The 14071-nt window shown below is 32.8% G+C and overlaps 1 protein-coding gene across 1 annotated transcript in view; it reads left to right on the forward strand.

Moving 5' to 3' along the window:
* The window catches only part of COL24A1 (collagen type XXIV alpha 1 chain), a 427584-nt gene that overhangs the window by 18742 nt on the left and 394771 nt on the right, over positions 1 to 14071 (forward strand). Inside the window, exons 3-4 of the mRNA XM_077119355.1 lie at positions 5347 to 5466; positions 6184 to 6713. Of these exons, the coding sequence (XP_076975470.1) occupies positions 5347 to 5466; positions 6184 to 6713 (650 nt within the window). The remainder of the gene's footprint in view (positions 1 to 5346; positions 5467 to 6183; positions 6714 to 14071) is intronic.

Here is a 14071-nt window from a genome sequence, read left to right on the forward strand (position 1 = left end):
CTCTTCTCTTCTGGTTTCAATGATTTCAGCTTTTTTGCTCACCTGGCTTTCTCTCTCTCTCTCTGTGTATTTATTCTGTTTATAAAGGACTCCAATAATAGGATTAAGATCATCTTGAATGATGTGGGTTATACCTTGTCTGAAGTAGCCTCATCAAAAGATGCTACTTACGGTGGGTTTGCACCCACAGTAGTGGATTAGACTTAATATCTTTTTGTACAGCTTCAAACCACCACAGAGCACCAAAAGAAATTAGGCATTGTAGAAAACACAGTAAAGATAGAAATGAAAAAGGAAATAAAAGGAACTGAAGATAAAAACATATTAAAAAGAATCCCTGAGAAATCATAGATATAGAAGATCAACATATTCAAAATAGGAATTTTTGAAGAAGAAAAGCAGAATTGTGGAATAGTGTACATATTCAAAGATATAATTCATGAAAACTTTGCTGAAATAAAAGAGGATGTCAGTCTATTCAAAGAAGGACCTACTATGCACCTGAAAAATTTATTCAGAATGGTTAGCCAGATCCTAATAAAATCACTGTACTTCAAATATAAAGAAAAATCTTTTGAGGATGCTAATAAAAAATCAAGTCATTTAGGATAAAAAAAAAAACTAGATAATTACAGGTTTCTCAGTCTTGACTTTCAACCCCTGAGTACAATGATGAGTAAGATATTCAAGGAAAGAATAATTCATATCCAGTGACACTTAAAGCATAAGGCTACAAATAAACAAATTTGAAACATCAAACATAAGAAATGCTATTCCCAAGAACCCTTCTTGGAGAAACTAATGGAGGATAAACTTCAATGAAAATGAAATGACTAAGGAAACTACTGCAAAAGATTGGCAGTGAGCACTGGATATATTTATCAGAAATATTTTTTTTAATGTGAGAATTACAGTGACAGAACAGAGTATAAATGCCACATGCCCTAACTTTGTAGGAATTGTGTAACCAACAAAAAATGAAAGAAGTAGAAAAAAAGATGGAAAGTAGATTTTCCTGAATGCCTCATCTACAGAAACAGGAAAATAAATACTATCCAAAGGTGATACATCAGTTAAATAAATATAAAGATATTTAACAATATAAATACTTATTTTGATTAGATGGTAAGGAAAAGGAAACATTGTTTATAAGAAAGAAGAAATAGATATGTCTAAAGAAAAAGGACTAGGGACATTAAATACACTTATAATTTAAAAGGTAACCTTCAATCTCAAAAGAATTATGTACAAAAAAAGTGAATGAAACAAACCACATAGTGAAAGACTTTAAAAGTAAATTGGGAAAACATAAAATAAAATAATATGACATCTGATTAATCAAACCATCATATCAATAAATATAAATATATTTAACATATTCAAAGAAAAAGATTTTCAGATTGGGTCACAAAACAAAATCCAACTCCTTCCTCTTTACCTAAAACATAGTTTTTCAAAGTAGATAAAAATAAAAGCATGGCTAAAGGTCTATCAGGCAAATGCAAACAAAAAGGAAGTGGCCAGGGAGGGAGCGGCAGGAGGAGGCAAGAGCCTTGGTCTTAATACAAGATAAAGTAGAAGTTATGCCAAAACAAATAAACAAACAAAAAAAAACTCAGTAAACTAAAAAAGATCTTTTTTATAATACTAAATGGTGTCAATGCCCAATGAATATGTGAATTTTATTACCATCCATACTTAATAACCATGTCATCAATATTCGTCAAGCAAAACCATAAGAAATGAATGTTCAAATAGAAACACTAGTGGTGAGAGACTTCTTTACCTCTCAGTCAATGACAGATTACTTGTATAAAATAAAGATATAGAGAATATAAATATTAACAATGAAGAATAACATTTATTTTGTGCCCCGAAACACTTTTACAAAGACGTATCAAACATGACTGACAATTAACCATTTGTTAGGACAACTAAGTGTCAAAAATAGGAAGAATACAAATTAGAAAACATATTCCAATCACACTGTTGTTACACTAGGTTTTAATAATAAAATAAAATACAAAAAAGTTTCTCCTACTAAAATTTAAATTTTTCTTTAAAAATTTGGGCTAGAGGAAAATACAGATTGTTCTAGTTTGCTAGCTGCCAGAATGCAACACACCAGAGATGGATTGGCTTTTAATAAAGGGGATTATTTTGTTAGTTCTTCAGAGGGAAGGCAGCTAACTTTCCACTGAGGTTCTTCCTTATGTGGAAGGCACAGGATGGTCTCTGCTGGTCTTCTCTCCAGGCCCCTGGGTTCCAACAACTTTCCCCGGGGTGACTTCTTTCTGCATCTCCAAAGGCCTGGGCTGAGCTGCAAGTGCTGAAATGAGGGATGCCAGCTGCTTAGGCTGTGCTACGTTGTGCTCTCTCATTTAAGCACCAGCCAATTAAGTCAAATGTCACTCATTGCAGCAGACACACCTCCTAGCCGACTGCAGATGTAATTAGGAACAGATGAGGTTCACGTACCATTGGCTTATGTCCACAGCAACAAAACTAGGTATGCTCACCTGGCCAGGTTGACAACTGAATCTGTCTAACACATAGATAAAAATTGCAGTTTCTAGAAAACATCAAAAATGAAAATATTGCATCAGAATCTATGGAATATAGCTAAAGCTGTACCAAGAAAAATTTATTGCTTAAGTGCCTTTGTTAAGGAAGGAAAGAAAGAAAGAAAGAAAAAAAAATCCAAGCACTCTCTTCACAAATTAGGTAAAGAACAATAAAATAAACCAAAAGAAAATACAAGATAATGAGTTATTTAAACTGTTCTAGGCCATAGAAAACAGAAAAACCCATCAATATTATAGTTCAACATAGTACAATAAGATAAAAACTACAAATCAGAACTAACTGATAATTACTGGGGCAATAATTCTATATAAATTATTAGTCATGATTTTAGGAAGGTATCAAAAAATACTATACAACTATCAGGTAGATTTCATTTTAAGAATGCAAGGATGGTTCAGTATCAGCTATTTTATTGAATAATACATGCTCAAAGACACTTGATTTTAAAATCCCAGCTATCATAAAACGCAAATAGAAATAGCATTGAAGGAAACATAGATTGATATATGTATAAATATTGAAAACACATATATGCATTCTAAAGTTTTCAAATAATACCTTTCCCAATAATATTTCCATTTAATAGGATCAGAAAATTGAGGCGCAATAGATGGCAGAAATTACTGTTAAATGCAAAGAGAGTTTACTTTGGGCAAGAAGTAGCCCTTAATATCATTCCACATAGGTGAGACTCTACCTTTGTGTAAGGGTAGCCTATCTAGGATCATAGAATTAAACTTTCACAAACTTTATGATTATACATACTTTAAATTTAAGCATTGTGATTTTCACAGAAGCAATGTTTCTTCCATAGCTTACTTCTCAAATCAAGACATGCATACCCTCAGGGGCAGGTAGCACTGGGCCAAAGTACTCAAAGTTACAAACAAGACATGGCATATGTTTCAGGAGTGTAAGATTTCATTGAAGATTAGGGTGGGTGTCGTTAATTGATTTGGTAGGTTTTATATTATATATTAAAACAAATAGCCATATTATGGAGCAAAATGAAAATTTTCATATACTGTTATTATAAAACATGAGAAGTTATTTTTTGAGTTTATAATAGGCTGCTTTAAAATACCCTTCCAAGCTTCTGGAAGTGCATATAATTTTCCACTGCTATTAGAAATATTTTGTGGGAAAATTTGAGAGACTCTGCCATATAACAGATATAGCATTTTATAGCCTTTAAAACTGTCATAACTTACAACTGTTTTATGAATAAAATGATGATTGTTTTAACACTTGAGTGTGTTTTAAAGCTCTCTTATGAGAAAATATTTTAGTTAATACTAAAATGATGTTAATATTGATATCAATAATTAAATTTCATGGTTAGATTATGTATGAGAAATATTCAAGTAATTAGTTCATTGTTGTATCAAATTGGCAGACATGAATCTGAAATTCACCATACATTTGTCTACTATTATTAGTCATGAATACTAATTATCAGATAACTACCAATTTTCTAGAAAAGGAAAAACTAGGATGATGCCCAGTGTTTCTGGCAAATCTTCAAAAAATATTTCCTCCCTTATCACAACTATGAATGAACAATTCTTTCAAATCTGATTGGAACTGTATATATATATATATATATGGAAAGATAACAATGGGAGATTTATAACCTAGTGAATAATAAAGATCATATGGCTTACTGAACCATTCTAAGAGGATTCATCACTCTTTACAAGTGGCATTTAAGATGAATGTGATAGCTGATCAGATTCACAGTATATATAATTTATTTAGAAATTATAGAACAATTTGCAAGGCAGGATGCTATAGAGATCCAAATATGAATCAGATGTAGAAATCATCCTCAAAGAGCTTATAATTGGGTTAGAGAGATAAGCAGTTTACTATCAGTAAGAATACAGTAAACAAACTAGAAAATCCATAATTATATAAAATTCATACAATATAATAAACATTAGGAAAGCGTCTACACATTGTTTGGGTAAAAGCTGATGTAGAGGACAGGGAAAAAAATGGAAGAGAGAGAAACTTTGAAGAAAGAGAAAAAGTATGATAATTGCCAATAAAAGAAATTTAAATTCTCTTGTCCAGGCAATAATAAAAAGGATTTGGTAACCTAAATACTTAACAAGTATCGCATAGGCTTAAGGTATTAGGCATTAGGAAGGCATCTTTGTGACCTGTAAATTCCCAAAAGGCTGGAAGAGAAAACAGCCTAAAAAATTAGTTTAAAGGATTTTATGAACTTACTTTATGAAATGGTTCACAAATTACAAATTTCTTTTTTGTAACTATGAGCCCAGTTTCAATTGTTTCTTGGCCTTTTGTCTAAGGTCAAGTGTAGTAAGACCCCAGCTTCTCTTTATTATATGTCATACAATTTTGAGTTTTAAATTAAAGAAGTAAATGACACCTGGGACTCTTTAAACATGTATATTCATTGGAGTAACAAATAAGACTTCCAGTTGATTGGGAAAAAATGAGAGAACTATACTAATTGATTCATTAAATATTGGTTTTAAAGATACTGGTATGTGTGTGTGTGTGTGTGTGTGTGTGTGCTTCATTCAAACTGTTGAATATAATATCTTATAGCCCCTCCCTATCTCTTGTTCCCTGGAAATTAGTTATTGATGAAGTATGCTTATTTTAGGAATTACTGTTGATAGACAAGGAAGGTTTTCTCATACTCAAACATTTATATGAACACATGAATGCATAAGAGTAAGATTCTTTCTCTCTTTCTTTCTTTCTTTCTCTCTTTTTAATTTCCAGGCATAGATATTCTTCATCAACTAGGCCTTGGAGGGAGAGGTGTAGGACACTCGTCATCAGTGACTGCTGTACCGTCATCATCTACACCATTACCTCAGGGGGTCCATTTAACCGAATCAGGTGTCGCTTTAACAAATGCTGCTTATATTGAGTCACCTCTCATGAAAATTTTACCCATCAACTTAGGCCAGCCATTCACAATATTAATTGGGTTACAGTCACATACAGTAAACAATGCCTTTCTATTCACCATTAGAAATAAAAATAGACTGCAACTAGGAGTCCAGTTATTACCTGAAAAACTGGTAGTATACATCGGGGGAAAGCAGTCTGTATTTTTCAACTACAGTGTTCATGATGAGCAATGGCATTCGTTTGCCATCAATATTAGAGACAAAGTTGTCTCAATGTTTGTTGAGTGCGGAAAGAACTATTTTAACAGAGAGATACTTTCAGAAGTTCAGACCTTTGATTCTAATAGTGTGTTTACCTTAGGAAGTATAAATAATAACTCTGTTCATTTTGAAGGAATAGTATGTCAGCTGGATATTATTCCTTCTGCAGAAGCATCTGCAAACTATTGCAGATATGTGAAACAGCAGTGTCACCAAACAGATACATACCGACCCAAGACAAGCCTTCCTCACACAACTATGGTACCAATTAATACACCAGAAAACTCTCCTTTCCCCAAACAATATGGTGAAAAAACACTGTCAGAGCATGCGCTTACTGAAGGCAAAAGTGTTCCAAATATCATAAATAATGATTCTGCAACTGTGTATAAACAACAAGAACACCAGATACCAAGATTTCAGTTAACTTCTCTTCCTTCAGGGAATGTCTCTGCTGTGGATCTCGTGACCCATGGAATTCAAGTCAAAGAAATGATCACTGAAGAATATACTCAGAAAAATTCAAGCCTGCCAGTGACCCATCAGCGCTCCAGTGAGGCAAGAGTGAATAACAAGGAGAAATTTAGTTCTCTTGTAAATGTGTCCAGCAATATCACACAACATGGCTATAGAGTAACTGATTTCTCACCATTTAAGATGTCATCTCTTCTCCAACATATAAAACAAGATACAATTAATAATCTCAAGAAGGCTATTACAGCAAATCTACACACTAATGAACTCATGGAAATGCAACAGATTTTAAATGCAACTTTATATAGAGTGACAGATGAGCCATCTATGGATAATCACCTTGATCTGAGGAAAGAAGGGGAATTTGATGCTGTTGCTACTTACCTCTTCGAAAATAGTTATGAACCTGAGCTGAATGATTATTATTATTATGATGATTTTAATACAGTGCTTGAAATGGAGAATCTAAGAGGGCCAAAAGGGGATACTGGACCTCCTGTAAGTTTTTTTTTTTTTTTTTAATATGTCTTAATGTACTAGCTTCCCATACATTTCAATGAGAGTTTTCTGGTCTGAACAATATTGAACAGATTAGATCTGTTGGTTTGTGAATGAATTTATAGTTGTTATAAGACATCCAACCAGAATGCAAATGTTGGCCAAAATATTGTACTTTTTTTTTAAATTGGTAGGCTGAAAAAGTTGCTTAATTCTGGCAAGGTGGTGGGCAAACTATATGTTACTCTTATTCAGGTGAAATTCAAAATTCTTTATAAGAATCATAGGCTTAATGCATAGTTATGTTGAGAGTTAGATATAAAAAGTTATAGTAGACTAAAGGAAAATGCTTTAAATGAGACTATTTATCTAGCAAAATAGTATTAAATTAATTAAAATAGAGTCTAAATTCACTTTAGATAGAAATTATTTTGCAGTGAATCATTGGGAAGAAACAAACCCTAACATTACTATTCTAAATGAAATATTTAATTATCATGAAGAGTAACATATTCTATTATGTTTTAACTATATAGACAGTTTACACTTATGGGTCAATGAAAGCTCCTCTGCCTAACTTGAAAATGGCAAGTAAGCCTTTCAGTTCATTGAATGGAAAAAATCAGCCATATCATTTATTTAATAATGTATAAACAAAAAAAAAATTGTGAGATAACAGGCTGAATTTTGCATCTCTGAATTTCTTTTGTTGTGTAGGTACAATCACAGAGAACATTTGGAAATTTCAAAAACCATTTAAAAACTTCTTTAAAATCAACATTGGAAACATCATTTTTGCCTTTCATATTTGTATACCTTAAATAATCAACTTACATGTCTTTTATAATTAATTTTTCAAAATTGCAAGCAGACTAAAATATATCTTAAAGTATTTCTTTATTTGATGGAAATAAAATTTGAGTCATTTGCTTTAGTTTCAGAAACCATAGAAAGGGAGAGGATGATGCGACTTGCTTAGCTTGTGTTTCTTTTGTGGTTATTTCTGGAAGTGATTTGATAGGTATTGAGCAACTCTTATTAGAGTAAATGTTTAGAGATTTAAAAATAAAGCCTGAAGAATATACTTTTATAGAGAAATGAAAAACTCTTTTTCAATGGCAACAATTAATTGTCAACATATGTATATAAAATTGAGCCAGTAGGCAGGTAATGTTAAAGAGTATAGAAGCCATTTACTTTCTACAGAAAAAGTTAGCGTGATGAGGTAAGCATTATTCAAACATTGTCATTTCAACATTGGTAAGTGAAACAATAATATTTAATAGATAATTACTTAGCCTCTGCTATATGCACAAGGCAGAGTGTGTATAACACAGTCAATTGCTCAGAAGTTTACTTTTCAATAATGGGGATAAAGTATAAAGGAGGTCTATAAGTACTTACTGAAAAGTATGATAAGTGTGAGAGATATAAACCAAATATATGGGGAAGGGAGGTTCAAAGGTAAGAAAAAGAATATTTTTTGAGAGAATCCCTATGAAAGATTACAAGGCCGAGCTATTCAGGATGTGTTTTTGTGGATGAAATTAATTATGATCTAGGCCTCAAAAGATGAATAAGGTTTTGAAAGTTGGAGAAGAACTGATCTTTTTAGATATAGGGAAATCAGCATAATAGCTATCATTGAGTTCCAATTTTGTGGAAACCACTCTACTATGCCCTTTACATACATTATCTTGTCTTAAAACAACTTTATTAAGGATGCTATTAGTATCATCTTTCACATATGAAGAAATTGAAGCCAAGAGGAGTTGATTTACTTACCCACAATCATATTGCTAGTAAATGATAGAGCCAGGATTTGAACCCAAGTTTTCTGCTTCTAGGTCTAAACTCTTTCACAATATTAGACTGGATAATGTTTAGGAAATAAAGACTTGAGATAGATGGGGCCAGGTTGTGGAGAGTCTTAATTGTCAAACTGATAGTTCTGACTTTATCTTGTTCTCAATTTGGAATTTTAAAGGTTCCTAAGCAGGGGATTAATAGGAAAGTTAGTTTGGTGTTAGTACCCAGAACAGACAGGAAGTTCCTGTTATCATGTTGGTGTTACATGATTAGGACAGTATCTATCTGGGTAGCAGTTAAAATGCAAAGGAAAAGTGGAATTCAAAAAATTTTGAAGGAAGATTTGGTAGAACTTGGAAAATAATTGGAACTTGGGACCAATCGAAGGGAGAGAATCAAAGGTGGCTCAAGTTTTTTAAGTCTGAGAGATTGGGAGAATGGTGATACCATTACTAAAAACAGTAATTAAAGGAGGAAGTCAATTTTAGGAGAGGAAAATAAGAATTTAAAACATTTAAGGGACTGTTGGCAATTCAGTAAGCTGCAGGAAAAGTTGAAGAAGGTGAAGTGAAAAAGAGAGGTCAAGCTGAAGCTATAGGATTGCATAATATTTCAAGAAAAGAAGTTTGGCATAGGGCCAAGATCCAAATCATGGAAAAAGCTTGATTTTAAAATACAGAAAGAAAAAGAACTATGATGGAGTAATCAGAGAGATGGGATAAAAGAATAATGTACTATAACAAAAGCCCAAAGAGAGAGTTTCAAGAAGAATTATCAACAGACCCCCCCAAAATACAAAGTCAAAAAGGGTAAGAACTGAGAAAAAGCTGGGGAAATCCATTGCACCTTCTGATGGGAAAGTTATTGTTGAACTCTGAGAATCCAACTTCAGGGTAGTGTAGAAGACTAACAGTGTATTCCAGAAAGCTAATGAGAGGGTGAATGGTGATGATATGTTGAACTTTGTAGGGATTATTTTATTGCTTCTTGAAGTGGATATTACTGTGTAAAGTCTTTGAGTCTAGCCTATTTCCTACTTGTAGGTGATTATTTTTTTCTGCTTTATGCTCTTGAAATTCTTACTTTTGAAGCCATTAAACATATCGATCAGGTTCTGTATCATTCTTTCTGGTATTCTTTTGATCTGAAGATTATTTATATTTGCTATAAGAAAGTCTCCCCTTATATCCTCAAATACTTTTGTCTTCCATTTTTCTGTACTCTTCAGGCACGGCACACTAAAATACCTATGTTGAATATCCTTTGTGATGACAGTATTTATCATCTTCTCTACAATCATGTCAATGTAATTACTCTTTTCCATTTCATTTTGTGTGAATTCATTTATCCTATATCCATATCCCTTTATAGATTTTTCTGTTGTAATTTATCAGTTTTATTGCTTTGGACTAGCTTTCATCTATAATGTTTTCTTTCATATCTTTCTTAAGCTCTCCCAGTTCACATTTCATTTCTTTTAGTTGTTCTTTTTTATCTTTTGCAACTCTTTTTTTGAGTTATCTTTTTAGAGAAAAATGTCATCTTGAAATTTGTTTCAGCCTATGGTGAACTTTGGGATTATACTCTTTCACTGTTGCAGGGGTAATTCCTCTTCTGGTAATTGATTTTCATCTATTCCCATTGCCTCCACCTCCCACCCCATACCTGTGTATAGGTTCCATGCTGTTTTTTCTTGTTATTTATTTTTTAATCTATATAGGCCAGCTATTTGTTTTAGAATAGAATATAGGGAGTGGCAAAGGGAACTAAGATGGTGTTGTACACAGTATTTAATTTAGATTGCTGGAGTAACAGGGGAGGGACCTGTGTGCTAAGTTAGCATATAAAATCTGTGGCATTCTATCACATAAAATAATTTATTATCACTCCAGCCACCACATTTTGGTTGTGCGCCTGTTCTTGCAAGATCATGAATAAATTTTTTTCTTCTCTACAAAAAAAAAAAATTTAGATTACTGCCTTAAACACTATCTTAACATATTTGCTTTGTCCTCTCCCAGAGAGATATCTACCTTTATTTTCATATACAATATGTTGTGAATCCCTTTATATCACAGGGTCTCTGAGAAGTGATTTGGTGAATCTTTTGTTCTTGTTTTTTTATACCCTGTCACCACCAATAATTGCCCGTGATTAGGAGATTTGGTTGTACATCTTAAAAATGACTTAGTTCTTCCTCTTCAGCTCTATTGTCCCTATTTTTGACTGTTTGTAGCTGTGCTCTTTACAGAGACATGCATTATTTCTCCTGTGGCTTGCCCATCTCCTTAAACCTTATCACTGTAATTAAAGGATTGTTGGAATGGATCTTAAGGACTGATACTCTTTTATTTTATTTTGGCATAGGCAGGCACCGGGAAACAAACCCAGGAACTGATATACTTTTAAAGATGGCTGTAACCTATCCAAGGTTTGAGGTTTGAAGAGGTGGTGTATATATATATATTTTCAAGTATATATATATATTTTTTCCTCATGTCCCAACATCTTTCCTTGCCCCAAAGTATTTTGGCATTTGGGAGAAAATCTTCATATTTTGTGGTTTATGGTTGTGATCCTTTCTTGTTTCATTGGAGATAGTGTTTTCTTCTTTTGGTGTCTTTGCTGTTTTGAGAAAGGGAGGTTAGTTTAAAAAATGTCTTTTCCCTGCCATCTTTTATCAAAATTCTCTAGAATTTTCAGTGGCAGAAGACAAAAGCACTTAGAATAAACTCAACATTGCTTACCATGACCTGTGCGGTGATTTTTTTCCTGCTTACTTCTGTAGCCTCATGTTGCTCCAATTTTCCCCTTGCTCTCACTATTAGTTTTCTGTTAGTTCCTAAGTCAGACTACATTTTTTGTTGTTGGTTTTATTTTACTCATGTCCTAATTCATTTTGTTAATTATTCTAGACACAAATTTCAGTAAACTAGGTGGCTACTCTTCTTTCATACTCTTCCACGTATACAAACATTTCTCCACTGAAGAAAAGACATTGCTAAATAATTCATTGATTGTCCCTTGTAGCTCACATTTGCTGTTTGGGGAGGGACATTAATTTTCTCAGGCAACCTCTTCATAAATAACCACAGTAAGAATGTGGTTTAAGGCATACTTTAAGAATGTTATACTGTAATTTTCTGGTAACCTACTATGCACCAGGCATGTGCAAGTATTTTATATACAGTAACTTTAATGCTCACAATAATCCTGAAAGATAGATTTTATTATCAGTATTTTAAAGATGAGGAAACCAAGGCTTAGAAAGGGTAGCTAACTGGTCCAAGGTCATTAAGCTAGTAAATGACTGAGGCATGACATAAATCGAGATGGCTTATTACAAAGCCATTGCTCCTTTTATTGAATTATACTTTCTCTTAATAGCCAAAAACCTAACAGTTAGAGTGCCTCTTCTAGTATTTAACCTTATTTCCAGAAGATAATTTATTCTCCTCAGAAAAGTCACACTGTAAAAAATTTCTTTGCTTCTCTAGTTTCTAGAAAGTTTCTATTATTAATCTCTTAAAAATCTGGAAATGCAAATCTGTGAAGACATGTAAAAATTGTTTTTAATTTAGTGTTTATTGACAATTGAATAATTTCAGTCATGTCATGAAATGTAATTTCTTCCCCCCCCCCAGTATCTAATATTAACTGCCTTTTAAATTGGAATGAAATAGTATTTTCTTTTGTCAAAAAGGAATATAGTAGGGGCGATAAATCAAACTCTACATTTTGTTTTAATTTTCCATTTAGTTTTTCATATCAGTTCTGATTTCTCCTACTTGTTCTTCTTTTTTTTTTTTTTTTTTTTTTGACATATTTTTTTTTTATTAATTAAAAAAAGAATTAACAAAACAATTAGAAATCATTTCAATGTACATGTACAATCAGTAATTCTTAATAACATCACATAGTTGCATATTCATCATTTCTTAGTACATTTGCATCGATTTAGAAAAAGAAATAAAAAGACAACAGAATAAGAATTAAAACAATAATAGAAAGAAAAAAAAACAAAAAAAGCAAAAACAAAAAACCTATACCTCACATGCAGCTTCATTCAGTGTTTTAACATAATTGCATTACAATTGGGTAGTATTGTGCTGTCCATTTCTGAGTTTTTATATCCAGTCCCGTTGTACAGTCTGTATCCCTTCATCTCCAATTATCCCTTCTCTTTTTTTTTTTAATTAACAGAAAAAAAGAAATTAACCCAACATTTAGAGATCATACCATTCTACACATGCAATCATTAATTCTTAACATCATCACATAGATGCATGATCATCATTTCTTAGTACATTTGCATTGGTTTAGAAGAACTAGCAACATAACCGAAAAAGATATAGAATGTTAATATAGAGAAAAAAATAAAAGTAATAATAGTAAAATCAAAACAAAACAACACAAAACAAAACAAAAACCTATAGCTCAGATGCAGCTTCATTCAGTGTTTTAACATGATTACTTTACAATTAGGTATTATTGTGCTGTCCATTTTTGAGTTTTTGTATCTAGTCCTGTTGCACAGTCTGTATCCCTTCAGCTTCAATTACCCATTGTCTTACCCTGTTTCTAACTCCTGCTGAACTCTGTTACCAATGACATATTTCAAGTTTATTCTCGAATGTCCGTTCACATCAGTGGGACCATACAGTATTTGTCCTTTAGTTTTTGGCTGGATTCACTCAGCATAATATTCTCTAGGTCCATCCATGTTATTACATGGTTCACAAGTTTATCTTGTCTTAAAGCTGCATAATATTCCATCGTATGTATATACCACAGTTTGTTTAGCCACTCTTCTGTTGATGGAGATTTTGGCTGTTTCCATCTCTTTGCAATTGTAAATAATGCTGCTATAAACATTGGTGTGCAAATGTCCGTTTGTGTCTTTGCCCTTAAGTCCTTTGAGTAGATACCTAGCAATGGTATTGCTGGGTCGTATGGCAATTCTATATTCAGCTTTTTGAGGAACCGCCAAACTGCCTTCCACAGTGGTTGCACCCTTTGACATTCCCACCAACAGTGGATAAGTGTGCCTCTTTCTCCGCATCCTCTCCAGCACTTGTCATTTTCTGTTTTGTTGATAATGGCCATTCTGGTGGGTGTGAGATGATATCTCATTGTGGTTTTGATTTGCATTTCTCTAATGGCCAGGGACATTGAGCATCTCTTCATGTGCCTCTTGGACATCCGTATTTCCTCTTCTGAGAGGTGTCTGTTCAAGTCTTTTTCCCATTTTGTAATTGGGTTGGCTGACTTTTTGTTGTTGAGATGAACAATCTCTTTATAAATTCTGGATACTAGACCTTTATCTGATATATCATTTCCAAATATTGTCTCCCATTGTGAAGGCTGTCTTTCTACTTTCTTGATGAAGTTCTTTGATGCACAAAAGTGTTTAATTTTGAGGAGTTCCCATTTATTTATTTCCTTCTTCAGTGCTCTTGCTTTAGGTTTAAGGTCCATAAAACCGCCTCCAGTTGTAAGATCCATAAGATATCTCCCTACATTTTCCTCTAACTGTTTTATGGTCTTAG

Source organism: Tamandua tetradactyla, chromosome 11, assembly GCF_023851605.1.
Source record: "Tamandua tetradactyla isolate mTamTet1 chromosome 11, mTamTet1.pri, whole genome shotgun sequence".
In the NCBI taxonomy this organism is placed as follows: Eukaryota; Metazoa; Chordata; class Mammalia; order Pilosa; family Myrmecophagidae; genus Tamandua; species Tamandua tetradactyla.